Source organism: Sander lucioperca, chromosome 1, assembly GCF_008315115.2.
Source record: "Sander lucioperca isolate FBNREF2018 chromosome 1, SLUC_FBN_1.2, whole genome shotgun sequence".
Taxonomy (NCBI): Eukaryota; Metazoa; Chordata; class Actinopteri; order Perciformes; family Percidae; genus Sander; species Sander lucioperca.
The window spans coordinates 13,345,565-13,362,575 of record NC_050173.1 but is presented as its reverse complement, the minus strand read 5'-3'; the positions used below and the strand labels follow the sequence as shown (position 1 = coordinate 13,362,575).

At 40.7% G+C, this 17,011-nt stretch overlaps 1 protein-coding gene across 2 annotated transcripts in view; it reads right to left on the bottom strand.

Annotated features, from left to right (window-relative positions):
- LOC116048894 (poly [ADP-ribose] polymerase tankyrase-1-like) overlaps positions 1-13,307 on the bottom strand; it is an 83,058-nt gene extending 69,751 nt beyond the window's left edge. For both annotated transcript variants that reach the window (XM_031298186.2, XM_031298188.2), the window contains exons 1-3: positions 12,726-13,307; positions 10,838-10,953; positions 8,138-8,246 (exon numbers count right to left, since the gene is read on the bottom strand). In XM_031298186.2, coding sequence (XP_031154046.2) covers positions 8,138-8,246; positions 10,838-10,953; positions 12,726-13,257 — 757 coding nt within the window. In that variant the 5' untranslated portion in view covers positions 13,258-13,307. The remainder of the gene's footprint in view (positions 1-8,137; positions 8,247-10,837; positions 10,954-12,725) is intronic.
- Between the last annotated feature and the right edge of the window lie 3,704 nt (positions 13,308-17,011).

Sequence of the window (17,011 nt, the reverse complement as noted above, 5' to 3'; positions counted from 1 at the left end):
CAGCAAAGAGGAGGGGCGAAGAGGAAGATAACCAGGCGTGTGTGTAATGCAGTGTGTTTGTATGTGCACGTGTATGCACATGTGTGTGCCTCTGGCCCAGCACTGACGCAGACCTTAGTCACCCACTCACCCCTCAACAAAAATATGATTTAGCTCTGCACCAATCCCATATACACACATAAGCGAGCAGACACACACACACACTGATACCCAACGAGAATAAAGATATGCCCATAGTGAGGCAGGGAGGGAAATGACGGTCTGATGCACAGCCACACACACTGAATAGTTTACAAATCCAGTCCGTCTGTACCACTGTTTCGCAAGACAAGTACGGATTGTCAGTAATACCTGCAAAAGCCCTCTCTGAACAACCTAAATCCTCTTTTTGGACAGGACTACTTTTCAGGACAATGTCAGATTTGCAACAGTTATCTTATGATTATCTGCAACGTCTATTTCCAATCAGTAAGTCACTTGTACGCTATTTTAATAAAATCAGAGACATCCAGATTTTCGTAGACTGTCTCATCTGAGGTGTGGTGTTCAAATGTGAAAACTGAATTTGGAAAAGAAATGCCTTTCTGTGAACATGGCTTTTAGTTGGTCTAAATTTATATTTAGACATGTTGGCTTTGTTGCCAGTTTTACACACATTTGGGCAAAGCGCCGCAGGCACGTATTTGGGCCAAAGTCAAACCCTCACCGTTTATAATAAAGATAACAAACTTTTTTCAAACAGTTTTTCCTGTGCTATCACTGTTAGAAAAAACTGAACTGACTAGAAACTGAGAAAGCAGAGCTGCTGAGCATTAGCCTACAAATAAATGCAAAGAAACATCTGAAACTGACAGGATGTCTACACCAATGTAGTGCTGAGACTATTAGTTATTACCATTATCAATAGAAATATAATCAACAATGATTTTGATAATAAATCATTTCATTTATCCAGGAAAAATGCCAAACATTGACTGCTTTCAGGCTCTTAAATGTGAGGATGACACTGCTTTCCTGTTTTATATCATTGCACATTTAATATCTTTGGGTTCTGGGCCGTTAGTTGTACAAACCAAGCTATTTTGAAGACTTCACCTGGGGCACTGAGAAATTGTGATGGGCAATTTTCAGACATTTCTGGGGAATGTTTTAGCAAAAAAATTATAGATTGCTTAACCAATAACTTAAATAATTGTTCATAATTAAATAGTATCTTATCGTAATTTAACCAACTGTCTTAGCAAGTTGATTTGAAACCCCTGGACAGGGCATCTCACAATTCAATTCAACCAAATATTTAACAATGGTTAATAACATACATAAATATAAGATGTTTAAGGGTATAAGGAGATAGATATGAAGTATATTTATACAACACAAAAGTAGTGATTATGCAGTGCTTTACAAAAACTAAAGAACTAAAGACACATTTAATCCGTGCACTGAACTGACATTTATGGAGGCGGTGGGTTATTAAACTCAGAGCCAATCGTATGGCTGCTTTAGGATTTCCAAGATCTTCTTATCCCAAGTTTGTTGATGAGATTTTCTCCAGCCCTTGAGCTGGAAGACATGCAAGTCTGGCAATGACAGATTCATTTTCTACTCAAGTTGTCTGAACACCAACGAAGAGGTAGAGTCCAATCAGATTTGATTTCACTCTCATTCTGATGCCAAATCTCAAACCTGGCAGAATGACTCTCCAAAACTCTGTCCAATAATCAAGCAACTTGAGGTCATGTGTTTTTTGTTTACGTGCTTTAGTATGTAAACCAAACAGTCAGTTTTTCCTTTCAACCTGGACCTTATTTTCCTATGTTTTTATGTCTAAGTGTCTGATGGGAACAACAATCTTTGACATTGGTCCAGTATTGAGGAAGACCGCTGCATTCTGCAGAGGCGAAACAAGCTACAATGTAACGCTAATGGGCAACTGCACACCGTCAATTTGCGTCCCTACAGAAGTCAACCTTTTTGCTAAAGAGTAAGATTCTTTTTGTTTAAAGTGGAACTATTATGCTTTTCCGTATTTTCCGTCATTTCTTTAATGTCATAATGTTGGATTTTCATGTTAAATTGTGTTGTTCAAATAATGAGATAAACGTATTTCAGAGAAATCCCCGTGAGCGAAAACGTTCAGATTTCCAACTGTTCACAGTTACAGTACAACAGTTTTTTCTACTCTCGGCTAAGTGTTCCGCAACTCCAAGACGGTCTTCTATGATTGGTCATCTGCTCCAGCCAGGCAGGACTGGAGTGTTTTTTTAAGCTGCTGTTGTGTTAACATTGTCGCATGTAGCTGCATGCTAACAGCAGTAAAAGGTGTAGCTAAGCTTGACTGCCAATGTTGGTCATTTCTCCCCAAATTTGGGTCACATTACTGTTGGAACATGTCCGGTTGTGTAGTATTTGGTTTAGAAGCCTTTATCTGCGATTTTTGATGGTAGAAAGTTCTGCTATATTCTATTAGTGTCCACTGCTAACAACAGCAGTTGCATGCTAACGCCAGATAGCTGTAATCTTGCCGGCCTATGTTGGTCATTTCTCCCCAATTTCGGGTCACATTACTGCTGGAACATGTCCGGTTGTGTAGTATTTGGTTTAGAAGCATTTATTGGTGTTTTTTAACAGTAGAAAGTCCTGCTTTACACTCCATTGCAGTCAGTCTCAGGCTCCGGAGCAAAACAACACAGCAGAGGTTCAGAGACACGCAGACATGTGCTGGCCACAGCAGGGGGGCTTGAAGAGACAGGCCCTGCAACAGAGCGTCTAATACAGAGGGTGAATACAGGTGCAGCAGCCATAGGCAGTATAAGAAACATTAAGTTTTTGAACATTAAAGCATGTAAACATGTTCTAGTAGAATCACAAAATACAAGTATGAACCTGGAAATGCTATATAATAGGTCCACTTGAACATGAAACACCCCTGGAATCGCTATCGCCAAACCAACCAAAATGCACTTCATTAAAAGTCGACAGAAAATAAAACTACCAAAAGCCTGTCTTGGCTCGTCTTTCCACCGTTTCAACAATCACCTGGTTTGGTTGAAGTAAACCCTTAACCATTTACATGTGAAAAGTCTGGTGAGTTTGGAGATTTTGAAGCGGTTTCTGGTTAAACAAAAAGGATTTTACTCTTTAACAAAAAGCTCTATCTCTGTAGGGATCCCTTCCATAATATTGTCAGACACTTATAATAACAATGTCAGCCTGTCAGTGGCGAAATCAGCAGTTTTAGTGGACGGAAATTGACGATGCGCATTTGTCCTATGATTACATTGCAGCGTACTCACTCAATACTGGACTAATTTCAAAGATTTTTGTTTACATTAATCACTTCAACACCAATGTATGGAAATAAATAAATAAATATATATATATATATATATATATATATATATATATATATATATATATATATATATATATATATATATACACACACACATACATATATATATACATATACATATATATATTTTTTTTTTTTTAAAGATCATTTTTTTGGGCATTTTCGCCCTTTATTTTTACAGGACAGCTGAAGACATGAAAGGGAAGAGATGGGATGGGGAATGACATGCAGCAAAGGGCGCAGCTCAGAGTCGAACTTGGGCCCGCTGCATCGAGGAGTAAACCTCGCCCACCTTTAACACTGGACAAAACTAACTTAATGCTGTGACCAAACACTTTAATACTGTTTAGACAAAAAAAATGCATGATGTTTGTGATTGTGGAGGTCCGTCTGAGTTGTTTCCAGTAGAATCAGAATCAGAATCAGAAAGGGCTTTATTGCCAAGTACGTTGCACATACGAGGAATTTGTCATGGTGTTGTTGGAACATGTCACACATACAAATATAAGAAGGATAAAAAGAATATAAACAATATAAGTATAAACATATACACACAGTATGTATTAATAACGATAAAATAAAATAAAATAAATAGTAAAATAAGTTAAACAGTAGTAAAAAGGAACGCTACAGCAGAGTAGGTACAGAGTAGGTACACAGTATTTACAGTGGGGTGTGGAGAGAGTCAGGATGGATTCCGGGCCTTGTTAATAAGGCTAGTGGCGGAGGGGAAAAAACTGTTTATGTGGCGTGAGCTTTTGGTCCTGATGGACCTCATCTTCCTGCCAGAAGGGAGTGTCTCAAAGAGCTTGTGTCCGGGGTGGGAGGGGTCAGCCACAATCTTTCCAGCACGCTTCAGAGTCCTGGTGGCGTATAGGTCCTGGAGCGGCGGCAGATTGCAGCCAATCACCTTCTCAGCTGACCGAATGACACGCTGCAGTCTGCCCTTGTCCTTGGCAGTGGCAGCAGCGTACCAGATGGTGATGGAGGATGTGAGGATGGACTCAATGATGGCTGTGTAGAAGTGCACCATCATTGTCTTTGGCAGGTTGAATTTCTTCAGCTGCCGCAGGAAGTACATCCTCTGTTGTGCTTTCTTCACGAGGGAGCTGATGTTCAGCTCCCACTTGAGGTCCTGGGAGATGGTAGTTCCCAGGAAGCGGAAAGACTCCACAGTGTCAATTGTGGAGCCACAGAGGGTGATGGGGGCAGGTGGGGCTGGGTTCTTTCTGAAGTCCACAACCATCTCCACTGTCTTTAGAGCGTTGAGCTCTAGGTTGTTTTGCTTGCACCAGGTCACCAGGTGGTCAGCCTCCCACCTGTAGGCGGACTCGTCTCCATCAGAGATGAGTCTGATGAGGGAGGTGTCATCCGCAAACTTCAGAAGCTTGACGGACTGGTGACTGGAGGTGCAGCTGTTGGTGTACAGGGAGAAGAGCAGGGGGGAAAGAACACAGCCCTGGGGCGATCCGGTGCTGATGGTCTGTGAGTCGGAGACGTGTTTCCCCAGCTTCACATGCTGCATCCTGTCAGACAGGAAGTCAGTGATCCACTGGCAGGTGGAGTCAGGCACGCCTAGCTGGGAGAGTTTCTCCTGAAGCAGAGCCGGGATGATGGTGTTGAAGGCAGAGCTGAAGTCCACAAACAGGATCCTGGCGTAGGTTCCTGCGGAGTCCAGGTGCCGGAGGATGTAGTGGAGGGCCAGGTTGACTGCATCGTCTACAGACCGATTGGCTCTGTAGGCAAACTGCAGGGGGTCCAGGAGGGGGTCGGTGATGGCTTTGAGGTGTGAAAGCACAAGGCGCTCAAAGGACTTCATAACCACAGAGGTCAGGGCGACGGGTCTGAAGTCATTAAGTCCTGTGGTCCTTGGCTTCTTGGGGACAGGGATTATGGTTGAGGTCTTGAAGCAGGCTGGCACGTGACATGTCTCCAGTGAGGTGTTAAAAATGTCTGTGAACACTGGAGACAGCTGATCAGCACAGTGCTTCAAGCTGGATGGGGAGACAGCATCCGGTCCAGCAGCTTTCCTGGAGTTCTGTCTCCTAAAGAGTCTGTTGACGTCCCTCTCGTGAATGGAGAGAGTCGTCACTGAGGTGGGAGGGGGGGTGGAGGTGGAGGGGACCTTTAAGGAGGGCATTGGTGGGGGGGCCCAGGCCCCTGCTGAGGTGGGGGTGATGCACAGTACACTATGAACATCAACTGCCAGACACACAGGGATATTTAGTCTTTGTTTTGTCAGTTGTCTTAGTTGTATGGTAATGCAGAAAAACGTCCCCCCCTGCTGCTGCAGTCAGGGATGCCAGTAGTTTTCTTTTGCACCAGATGGGAGCCAAATGTGTTGCTTTAGAGTAGGAGCAGTGAAGGTGCCAGCTTTTCAAATTATCTTCCAAATTGGTAATGTGACCTGAAGATATTTGCTTTTTGTACTGGTAGCAAATAACGTTTTTATTATCCTCTTTCTTCACAAAATGTGTCAGACTTTATTTTCAGAAGCTGGAAGTGCACTCAGTCATGCTTACTACTGGGCTTATCAGAGCGATGTATGACAACCAGTTTGAGTTGTCTGTGTCCTTCAATGACATGGTCCCCAGAATGTCACCATAATATTGTTGTAGAGCGTAACTAAATTAGCCTAAGTGTGTTTGGATAAGTGGTGGCCACAACCACAACATCCTCTGCATGACCTGCTGATTGTAACTCCAAGACGATGGGCCTCATGCAAGAGAATTTAAAATCTGGATTTACCAAACCTTCTTAACTGCACAAACTTGTCGGAAATCGCTCTTTTCAGCTTGAAGAATGCCACCTTTGAGGAGTGTTTGTGAGATTTAAACATAAGGATATTCAACACCCCTAAATCGATATATATAAGGCTGCCTGTTCTGCTCCATTTGTGGGTAGGTTTTATTCATGAAAATGAGTAAGAAGAAGACCTTAACAGCACACAGCTTCAAGTCCCACTGATGGAAATAATCAGACGGAAACGTGACAAATTTAGCAGTGTCAGTAGTTGTATTAGAGGAAACAATTTGAAAAATATTCATACAGCTGAAAACGACATGTCATTAGAGAAGTGCCAGTAAAACACAACTTGCTATAGCAAAGCGGTTCATGATTTAGATGAGGCAGCTGTGAGAATTTGTCTAGCACCGAGTGAACAGCATAAAAGGCCATGCTACTACGATGAAATCGTAACATCAAAAAAAAAAATTTGGATTTTGATATCGTATTTATACTCAAAATCAAATTAATTGAGATTAAGTGTTTTTCCAACTGTGCAGAGAGGCTATCTGAACACAAGAGGTCTAAACCACTTATATTTAATTAGAGAGAATTAGTGAATCACTTGTATGTGCAACAAGAAAGCTAAAAAAACAACTGAGAGATTCAGTTTTGCACGCAGCAGTCAAGCTGTTTAATTAGGCATCCTGAATCATAACATAGCATGTCATCATACTGAATTATGTCCTGTCTTTTTATTCTGTATTCTTTGTATAGTGGTGTTCAAGTGAAGTTTCTGCTGCGTTTAGATTTTCTGTCTTATTTCTAAAGGGCCCTTTTCAACAGCTTTTGATGTGACTGACTGCTCAGATTGAAAACCAACAGCAAGCATGAACAAATAAAGTCAAAGTCAATGTATGCACATTATGCATTAACAGACAACAAAGATAAGTGCCCTTCATAATTATTGATAAATCAATGACAGGTGTCAGCCCTGACAACAGGATGACGTTTTGTTTGTCCAGTGATCTTCAGAGCTCCACAAAGCCCTCTGTTGCTATGCAGTCATTCAGGGCGCAGACATGCTGTAGCAGCTTTTTGTAGACATAAAAAAGGACTGGAGCAACTTTTTGTTGTCGCTCAGCGCTCAAGTCTGATGCCGGCAGCAAGGTGTCGACTATCATTGCAGTCATTCGTTATTGCCACTCACACTGAGCAATGCTTTTCCATTAAGATCATGAAGATTACCCTACAACTTACTGCTCAGACGCTTTTCATGCTGTGACGTATCTAGTCTACTTCAAATTTTCCTCAGGGATCGGTAATACAGCCTTTCTATTTTCCAATTCACCTTTAAAGATCAACTGCTGCTGTCCTTTCTGAACTGAGCCTGTGGTGTTGTTTCACTTTTAAAATGAAAAAAAAACTTTTGTTGGTGGGAGCTCATATATTGTACGACAAAGATATCTATGCCCTTTTCTCCCCTGTGTGGGTTTAAGACTAGACAGTAACAGAGTAATTGCAATTTACAGCTTATTTGCTGCTTTATGCTTAATGGAAAATAATAGCGTACAGTCTGCCTGTGGTTTATTATAGTTTCTAAAATGACTGTGATTATACAGAACTCTAGGTTGCAACTCTGGAGGGAGCGGAGGAGGAGACATTTAAATCAAAAGGTACACACAAACACCAGACTTCAAAACCAATAGAGGATTTAATATCTATAAATTCACCACAGCAATACCACCGCACATAATGAAACATATTTAGCAATGTCCCAGAACAACCACTGACTTTTATTGCACAGAAAGGAACGATGGCACTCTGGGAACCATTGTGGCAACCAGTGACATTGCTGAATGTATTCTGTTTCTGCTCTGCTCACACGGGCAATTCAGTCTCAACAGACACTCAAGGAAAAAACTCCAAATGCCACTAGACAATATATTGTAAACATACTTATGCTTACTATGTAATCAGACATCTTGCAAATCAGTTGATACGCACTCATGTTGATATAGCTCACAATATTTGCAGTGTGTGTTTTTCTGCGCTTACCTATACAGACATCTATCTTGCCCTTGATGGCAGATTCATGGAGCGGCGTGTAGTTCCAGTTGTCTCGAGCGTTGGGGTCGGCCCCCTGACACAGCAACAAGGACACCACCTGAAAACATCATTTAGAACATCTGCATTCACTCTTTATTTGGCACAAAACATCAAATCCCAGGTGTTTTTTTTCCCCATGGTTGTTTTTTTCCCTTACTCAAGCAGGTAAGTTTAGCTAACACTGTCTTAGCATTGACAGCCTGGTAACTAGAGATGGCTCGATACCATTTTTTGCTTCCCGATACCGATTCTGATACCCTGAACTTGCGTATCGGCCGATACTGAGTACCGATCCGATCCCAGTGTGTCATATATATTATTATGTTTTAACAACTGTATACTACTATCCCTGTTTGGATGTGATATTTTTATCTTTGTTGTCAGTCTGGCTCAGACTATACTCTTTGTGAAACATGAACAAACACAAACAATGAATGCCCCAGAACTTTCTTTTATTATCCAGTTTGACAGTCAGTTATAACGGAAAAAGAACATAAATAAACTACTTTAACGTAGATTTTCTTCAGGGCTTTATTATGTGGTATCGGATCGGTGCATGAACTCCAGTACTTCCTGATACCGATACCATGGTTTTAGGCAGTATCGGAGCCGATACCGATACTGGTATCAATATCGGAACATCTCTACTGGTAACGCTACTAACCCTGTACGCAGACCTGTAACAATTCCGAATGTTGCTGTACAATTAGTCTCCGAAATAATTGCGATGGGCGCCCGGATAACTCAGTTGGTAGAGCGGGCCCATATGTGGAGGTGTACTCCTCGACGCAGCGGGCCCGGGTTCGGCTCCGACCTGCGGCCCTTTGCTGCGTGTCATTCCCCCCCTCCCTCTCCCTTTTCATTTATTCAGCTGTCCTGTCAATAAAGGCCTAAAAATGCCCAAAAAATGATCTTTAAAAAAATAATAATAATTGCGATTAACAATATAATTGTCTCTTTCAGTCAAATTTTAAAATGTCTATTTATTTATTTATTTATTACTTTTCCAAACAAATGAAAGTTTTGAATGAATCCCAGGACACAATTGTTGGTTATATTGCTGTTAAGTGACCCAGATAATGTAGTAACACAAATACCTTTGAAGTAGACCACGCCTCTTATAATCATAAAAACATTGTCTTTTTTCTTTAATGAACATAAAATTGACAATAGGACAGTATTATATAGTTTTTCCAACCTAAGCTTATAATAGCAATTAATTGCCGTTAAACAAAGTAACCGCACTTAAGCTAAAAAAAAAATGCGGTTTGACAATTTTATAATAATTGTTACACAGGCCTACCTGTAAGATAAATCTATGCTGCTTTTGGGGCGCCCTAACACACCTGGTTGAGTGTGCGCTCCATGTACCAAGGCTCAGTCCTTACCGCAGTGTCCCGAGTTTGAATCCAACCCACAGCCCTTTGCTGCATGTTATCACCCTCTCTCTCCCCCCTTTTCTGTCTTCAGCTGTCCTATCAAATAAAGGCCCAAAAACCCCTGCTTTTTACACAACTAGGACTGGGGATAATTTGAACTTTTCCGACATTAGTGCAAATACAATACCTGAGTTTTGGAAGTGATAACAAAATTATACTTTCACTACCTGATTGGGGATTCGGGAATTGGGGAATCAACTTTTCTTCTCTCAACAATGCCTGCACCAATGTGCTCCATCTTACCCTGAATTGTGTAACAAGATGCCCAGATACTCATTTTACTTCAGTCAGCAACCTGCTCCATAAGGGTTTAATGCTTCATTTTCCAGCAGAGATACAGTATTCCACAACATGACCTTGGCTTGCACTGCCACCCACTACAAAATATCCCACTTAAACCAAAAAGATAAAAGCAAGGCAAACGACCACTTTCAGAGGTGCAACAGTGTAGCGGCTGAGTGATTGGTTTCAGATTGGACAGCGTTTATTCTCATCACAACACTAATCATCACTGTGATCACACAGTTGCATTAGCGCTGTGCATTTCTAACATGGGTGCAAAGTGCTCTCAAAGAAAGCTCTAAAAGCCTCTAAAACAATCGAAGCTGTAAACATTCGAAAGACCACTGTGGTTAACAGCCAGGAGGACAAAAAGCATTAGCACATCTGTCATAGATATTCCAAAACATAACCATGCGTCAGCGTGACCAGAATATCAAAGTAGCAATGACAGTGAATGTTCAGGTTTTCTCAATGTGATCCTTAAGGCTGACTGTGAACATTATAGCTTACAGGCAAACAGGGCGGATTTGCATGTTTGGAAAGAATCCTCTTTTGCTATCATGAAAACACTGATTACAGTTCACTCCTACATCCATTCTGGATTTTACCACCGCATCAATTCTTGTGCTCAACTCTGCCTTCCCATCTTTTTATCACCAGCAATCATTACATTCTACTAAAGTGTAAACTGTTATATTTTGTTCCAAAAAGCATATTGGAAGAAAGTGGCTCACATTTTTCCCATTGTGTCACCCTAATGGGTCCTCGCACTCCCTTACACTGCACTCATGTGGATTGTATAAAATGCTAAAAAAAAAAAAAAAAACAGAACAAACAAAATACATTTTTGCAGCAATTACTATGCTGCAGAGGCACAAACCTCCAAAACAATAGTAGTAGATCAAAGGGTTGCTGTGCAAAGTCTCACCTCGGAGTGACCAAATGAGCAGGCGTTGTGAAGCGGGATCAGACCCCCATCATCTCGTGCGTGCACATTAGCGCCTGTTTGAAGCAGGTGGTCCACCACATCTTTCCGCCCAAAACCTGAGATCAGATTCAGAAAGAGTTGGGAGTGGAGAGAGGGGGGAAGGCAGGCAAAGAAAGAGAACCGAGGAAGAAGGATCAGAGAGATTGGTGTTACAAGAATTGTACTGTGATGTCCAGTAGAAACTCTTGCACATAACCTTTTGTGCAGAGTTAAATCAAACTTCGACAGAAGATTTGCGAGCAGTTTCCAGATATTGTGAAACTCTGAAGCAGTTATTTATGTTCATAAAAGTGGCTGATAAATTAAGGAGCAGCACAGCTTGAACAAAAGGCTGCTGTATTTGTTTCCAGTTAAAAATGAATACTTATCTCCAAACTGTCTTTTGGCCTTTTTTTCTATTCATTAATGTTGTTCATTTGTTTTGTAAGGCACACGTGGCAGCTGCTTGGGAAAGTGCCGTACAAGTAGAGCTTGTTATGTCTTCACAACAAACGTGCCGTGGGACTCGAGAGAATCTATTCTTGTTGAAGCTGCTGAGGGTGAGGAAGGCATAAGATGTAAAACAGCCGTGCAAGTTTTTCTTCTTTTATCTTTTGTGTCTGCAGTGTGATGTGTGTGTGTGATAAAATAATTAAAAACAGTCAAGCTTGGAGCTGAAGAGAAGATGAGCACTTTTCATATCCATGAACCAGTACATTTAAGATAAAAATGAAAAAAGGAAATCTTACATTGTCAAGATGATGGAGTCTTTTCTGTGTCTTGCTTGTGGCAAAAATGAAGTACAGACTTGGCCGACAAAAACACTTAATGATAATGGTCATCTGCCAGAGACCTTTAACTGCCTTACTGAATATACGGGGTTTATAGGTCTGGTTTTTTTTACATATTCTGAACATTAATTGTGCATGTACAATTTGCCCGAGGGGTTGTCGGGTATTTTAATTTAATATTTTGTTAATACAACTTTTTTTTAATGCTAGTGATATTCTTGTATAAATATAGGGATTTGTCAGTGCTGTATCATGTCTTTCTGTTGGACTTGCATCCATGTCTTAACCCATGAAGCACTGTCCAATTACTGTACAGGTGCAATGTTTAACTTATAACCTGGAATGGAAGGGCTGACCCTTCCCTGATTTAAGGTTATTTTTAGGTATGTTTCTACCTAAATGTTGCACAGATCTTTCCACATTTTCAATATCATATTTCCATCTACTGTTGTTAAGTGAATATTTAAAAAGAAAAAAGAAAAACAATTACAGTTGCAGCGCCAGTAACTCAAATTGTGGAATTGCTCTGCCCACACTGTACTTGTATGTCCTTTTGAACATTATTTGGGATTCTGGTGTGACTGAGGCCTGTAATACAATGGCAGCAATACAAAAGATGTTTCCTCTACACTGGTGGAATTTATACTAGACTAAGCACAGCAACAGGTCTGCTCAGGTTTTAAACAAAGTTTTAATAAGACTTTATACTTAGATAACTGAGAAAGATAGATTGGAAATTTGTTTTTACAACAGAAATAAACCAATAATGAAATGTACCAATGGTAAATGCACCTGTGAAAAAGTGGGTGCAACAGGGTAACTTAACTGTTATGTTACATGAAAGGCTTTCTGAAAATGTTACTTTTCTTTGCTGGTGCATTTCATATATTTTCTGTTGATATTACTGTTATCATCCTAAAACTGTTTTACAGCTAATGGCTAATGTCAGCCAATGTTTATCAGCTGCGTTCTGGTTACTCCCACACCTTAAAATGAACCAGCTGCACAAACTGTCTAACAATTTACTTGCTTTAAACGGTGATTTCCGTTATGTTTACCTGCAGCGAAATGCAGGGGTGTCGATTTGCGTCCTGCCATGTCTTTGGCGTTCACATTCACCGCATTCACGACTTTCTTCACCCGTGTAACATCCCCGTTTCTACAGGCTTCAAACAGCTCCCTGAAAGCCCCGTTTGCACCACCACCACCGCTGCTGCTACTGCTGCTGCTGCTGCTGCTGCTGCACGCGTCACCGCTGCCTGAGTCGGGCGTAGAACCGGGGCTGGTCCCGCTCCCCTCGGTGGTGGTCGGGGAGCTAGCACTGCTGCTGCTAGTGCTGCTACTGTTGTTGTTGCTGCTGCTGCTGCTGCTGCTGCTGCTGGTGAGGGCCAGAGCTGGGGAGGTGGTGGTGGGAGAGGCAGGGGTTGCCTCACCGTCAGCCATGTCCGAGGCTCCGCGGGAAAGCGGGGTGGCATCATCGATGGGTGCAGGCGGAGAGCCAGGCGGGGTGACAGGGAGAGAGGAGCCGCGGGGCGGAGAGGACAGCAAGGAGTTTGGCTGCTGCTGAGAGGAGCGACGAGGCGTCGCCATTTTCACAACACAACAGTCCCCACTAGCAACAAAAACACTGCTGACAATTTCCTGCCCAGGAAAGTCAAACTTCCGCTCGGGCTTATGCGGGATTACTCAAATATGACAAAACTCTTCAATACTGGGATATCAGGACCAACTTTATTAGTAACAGCATCTTTATGCAGGATTACAGACTAAAATAGCTACCATTTAAAATGTGTGGTTTCTTGACAGTTTAGCCGACAACCCCTCTGTAAAATGTTTATATTACAAAATGTTTTTTTTTATTTTGTTTTTATTTTGGTGATTGAAATAAAATGATTTGGGGGGTAGGTAAAAGTTAAGGGAGGTTTGCATGTTTATTCTTCTTATTGAGTGATCAGTTGGCCTGGCTGAAGACAATACCGCCATCTAGTGGAGACTATTGGTATTAACTTCAGAATACAGAAGTCAGCCTTTGTTATCTTTTTGCAGTTACATAAATAACATTTTACAGTGATCAGTGGCTAATGTACTGGTTTTAGCCGTTGCCTACTGTATGTAACCTATTTTCAAAAAAAATATTTCAATTGATAAACTAAATAAGCTTAAAGGAATACGTGTTTGATTAATTGACAGGTGACTCAACCTACTGCACTCTGGCCACACTGGTTTAGTCTTTATCGTTACACCTCAGCTCCACTCAAGCTACACATTTTCATTCAGAAATCTGAGGGGTATATCACAAACTACTGTGCACTGTATGTCAGCATACAATCTGTGGTAGCATAGTATTGAATGTGTTTTCCTGAGCTGCATGTTTTGTAGGCTACTGCTTAAAGAAACCTGTGCACCCGTGTGAAAAACCTGCCCAAACATGATGAAAACTCCAGACACATGGCTGGGATTTAAGACAAGAACCTTCTCACTATAAAGGCTTACAGTTGCCACTGGACCACTTATCAAAAATAGAGACTTTATTCAGAATTTTGGATAACTTTTCTTTTATAAAAGAAAGAGATTATCATTTTAGTTACTTTAATTGGACACCAGATAGCAGCAGACATGCTGCAAGAAAGTGTTACATCATTCATCCCAAAATCATTAGCAATGTAAGTCAATTTAAAATATATATATATATATATAAATAATAAATAAAGATATAAATATATAAAAGATAATAAAGATATAAAGATATAAATATATATATATATATATATATATATATATATATATATATATATCAGTATATCAGTCTCTTCTCCTCTTGGTTCTTTTATTTACAACAATTAAAGGTGCTGTAGGTAGGATTGCGAAGATCCAGGACTTAGCCAAAAAATTTGAACATCAACAACTTCTCAGTCCCTCCCCTTCTTTCTGCTAAAGCCCAAAATGGTCTCCTAAGCCCCTCCCCCCACAAGGGAGAATGAATGTGTGTGCATGAGCAGTGATTGACACACAGTTAGACACCCCCCTGGCCCTGATTGATGCATCTGAACAGGGAGCGGTGGATTTTTGCAAATCGCACTACAGGCTGTAGGTGGTGCCAGAGGAGCTGGATTTTTTTTTTATTACCTGCTTCATGTAGTTCTACTCGAACATAGGGTCAGTTCCAGAGCACAATACACAATTCATGCTCATAAACATCGTTGATAATGAGGGCTCAGGACCGGAAGAATGAGAACTATGAGAAATCTATTACACTGCATCAGTGTTATGTAGCTACCTGACAGCCAGCTCATTTCCACGAATCATATCCAACACATAATAGCACCTTGTTATTGCATCATGCAATTAATTGTGACATGATATGCAAAACAAATGCCATGACGAATGAAACTGTAGATGTAGATTGCATAATAAAACATGCAGTATCATTGTGGCATTCAAAAAACAAAAACCTGGAACAAAGATAGCTGTAACTCCAGGGCTTTATCAATATATACACAACAAAATGACAAAAAACAAGCTAATTTTCCTTTTCTTTATGTAAAACATAATACAAAGAGTATAAGATGCAATTAAAGAATAAAGACAATATACAAAAACAATACATTTAAAAACAAACGCGAGACCAATTTTCCAGATACTTGATTTAAAATTAAGGTAAGTAAAAGTTAAGTTTCTTCGAAAAACTTGCGAAACTGTTAAAAAGAGAGCTTTTTCAGATTTGTTTGAACTTTGTGGCTGGAAGGAGTGTTCAAAAAGCCAACATCTCTGCTTGAAGCCAAGAAGGTCAAACTGATTAATCATCATTGAGCCAATAAGCTACTATTATATATTATATTCATTTGATGCTTTGGTGCACTGTAATTTTTTTTGCATTTTAAAATACATCTAGGCGTGGCTGGGTTGGCTCAGTTGGTGGATCGGGCGCACATATATACAGTATCTCACAAAAGTGAGTACACCCCTCACATTTTAGTAAATATTTCATTATATCTTTTAATGGGACAACACTGAAGAAATTACACTTCGCTACAATGTAAAGTATTAAGTGTACAGCAGGTATGGTGAAGGGTATGTGATGATGTGGGGCTATTTTAATTCCAAAGGCCAGGGAACTTTATCAGGATGCATAGTATCCTGGATCCATGAAATAACTGGCCTTTAAAAATAAAAATCTGCCTGCCTCTATGGGAATTTAACATAGAGGTGTACTCACTTTTGTTTTGGTAGCGGTTTAGACATTAATGGCGGTGTGTTGAGTTATTTTGAGGGGACAGCACATTTACACTGTTATACAAGCTGTACACTTAATACTTATAATAATTGTCTTCAGTGTTGTCCCATTAAAAGATATAATGAAATATTTACTAAAACGTGAGGGGTGTACTCACTTTTGTGAAATACTGTACATGGAGGTTTATGCCTCGATGCAGAGGTCCAGGGTTCGAGTCCGACCTGTGATGTATGTCTTCCCCCTCTCTCTCCCCTTTTTCACCTAGCTGTTCTGTCCATTGAAGGCGGAAAAGCCCCAAAAAAAAGGCCATCTAGGCCATGGTAGTACTACTAGCAGTATTGTTGGTCGGAGCACCAAAAGGCCTTACCGATAAGGAAATATACAGTGATTCACAACAGATCCTCTGTGGTTTCTGTGTCCAGGTCTGCAACAAGTAAATGACATGGCAGCTGATCACCAGGTGATTCAGCTTGTAGAAGTGATAAAACAGGACTGTGGTGTCACGGGATGAGTATGCAAAGTTCCGTCTGGTCGGTTGGTTGACATATTTCTCGTACTTCCTTCAACTGCTCTTTGTGTGTCAAAGCTTAAACCTGGCCTATTCTCAGAACCAAAACAAACGCATAACAACCCCAACGCCCTCATGCATAGTTTGAATGTTTACAGTCAACAACCATGTTCATGTACATTTCACACATTTAAAGATAAAGCATAGAGATATGATATATATTATAAAAAATAATGTAAAGTACATTATTTTTTATGGGGGAAAAAACACTGGTAACTGCAGCTGCAGCTGCCAGTGTACTCAAGCATAAACTCAATGTATCTTGTCTTCTCTAAAATGAGCAGTTTTTCTTTCAAAATAAAAGTTATTATGGTGCCTATTTTGGCTTTGGAGGAGGGTCTGGCCAAAGCGAGACTACTATTTTGGTGACTCCAGGCATAGCAGTATATCAGACAATGTGTCACATCAGGGTACAAAGCTAATGGGATGTTGATTACCACTAGAAGTTGAGAAGTGGTCAACTTAAACAATGTAGTCTCTGGGTGTACCATCAGCTGTTCTCAGGTTGTTCAGTTCCTTAGAGACTTTAATCACTTTCTATG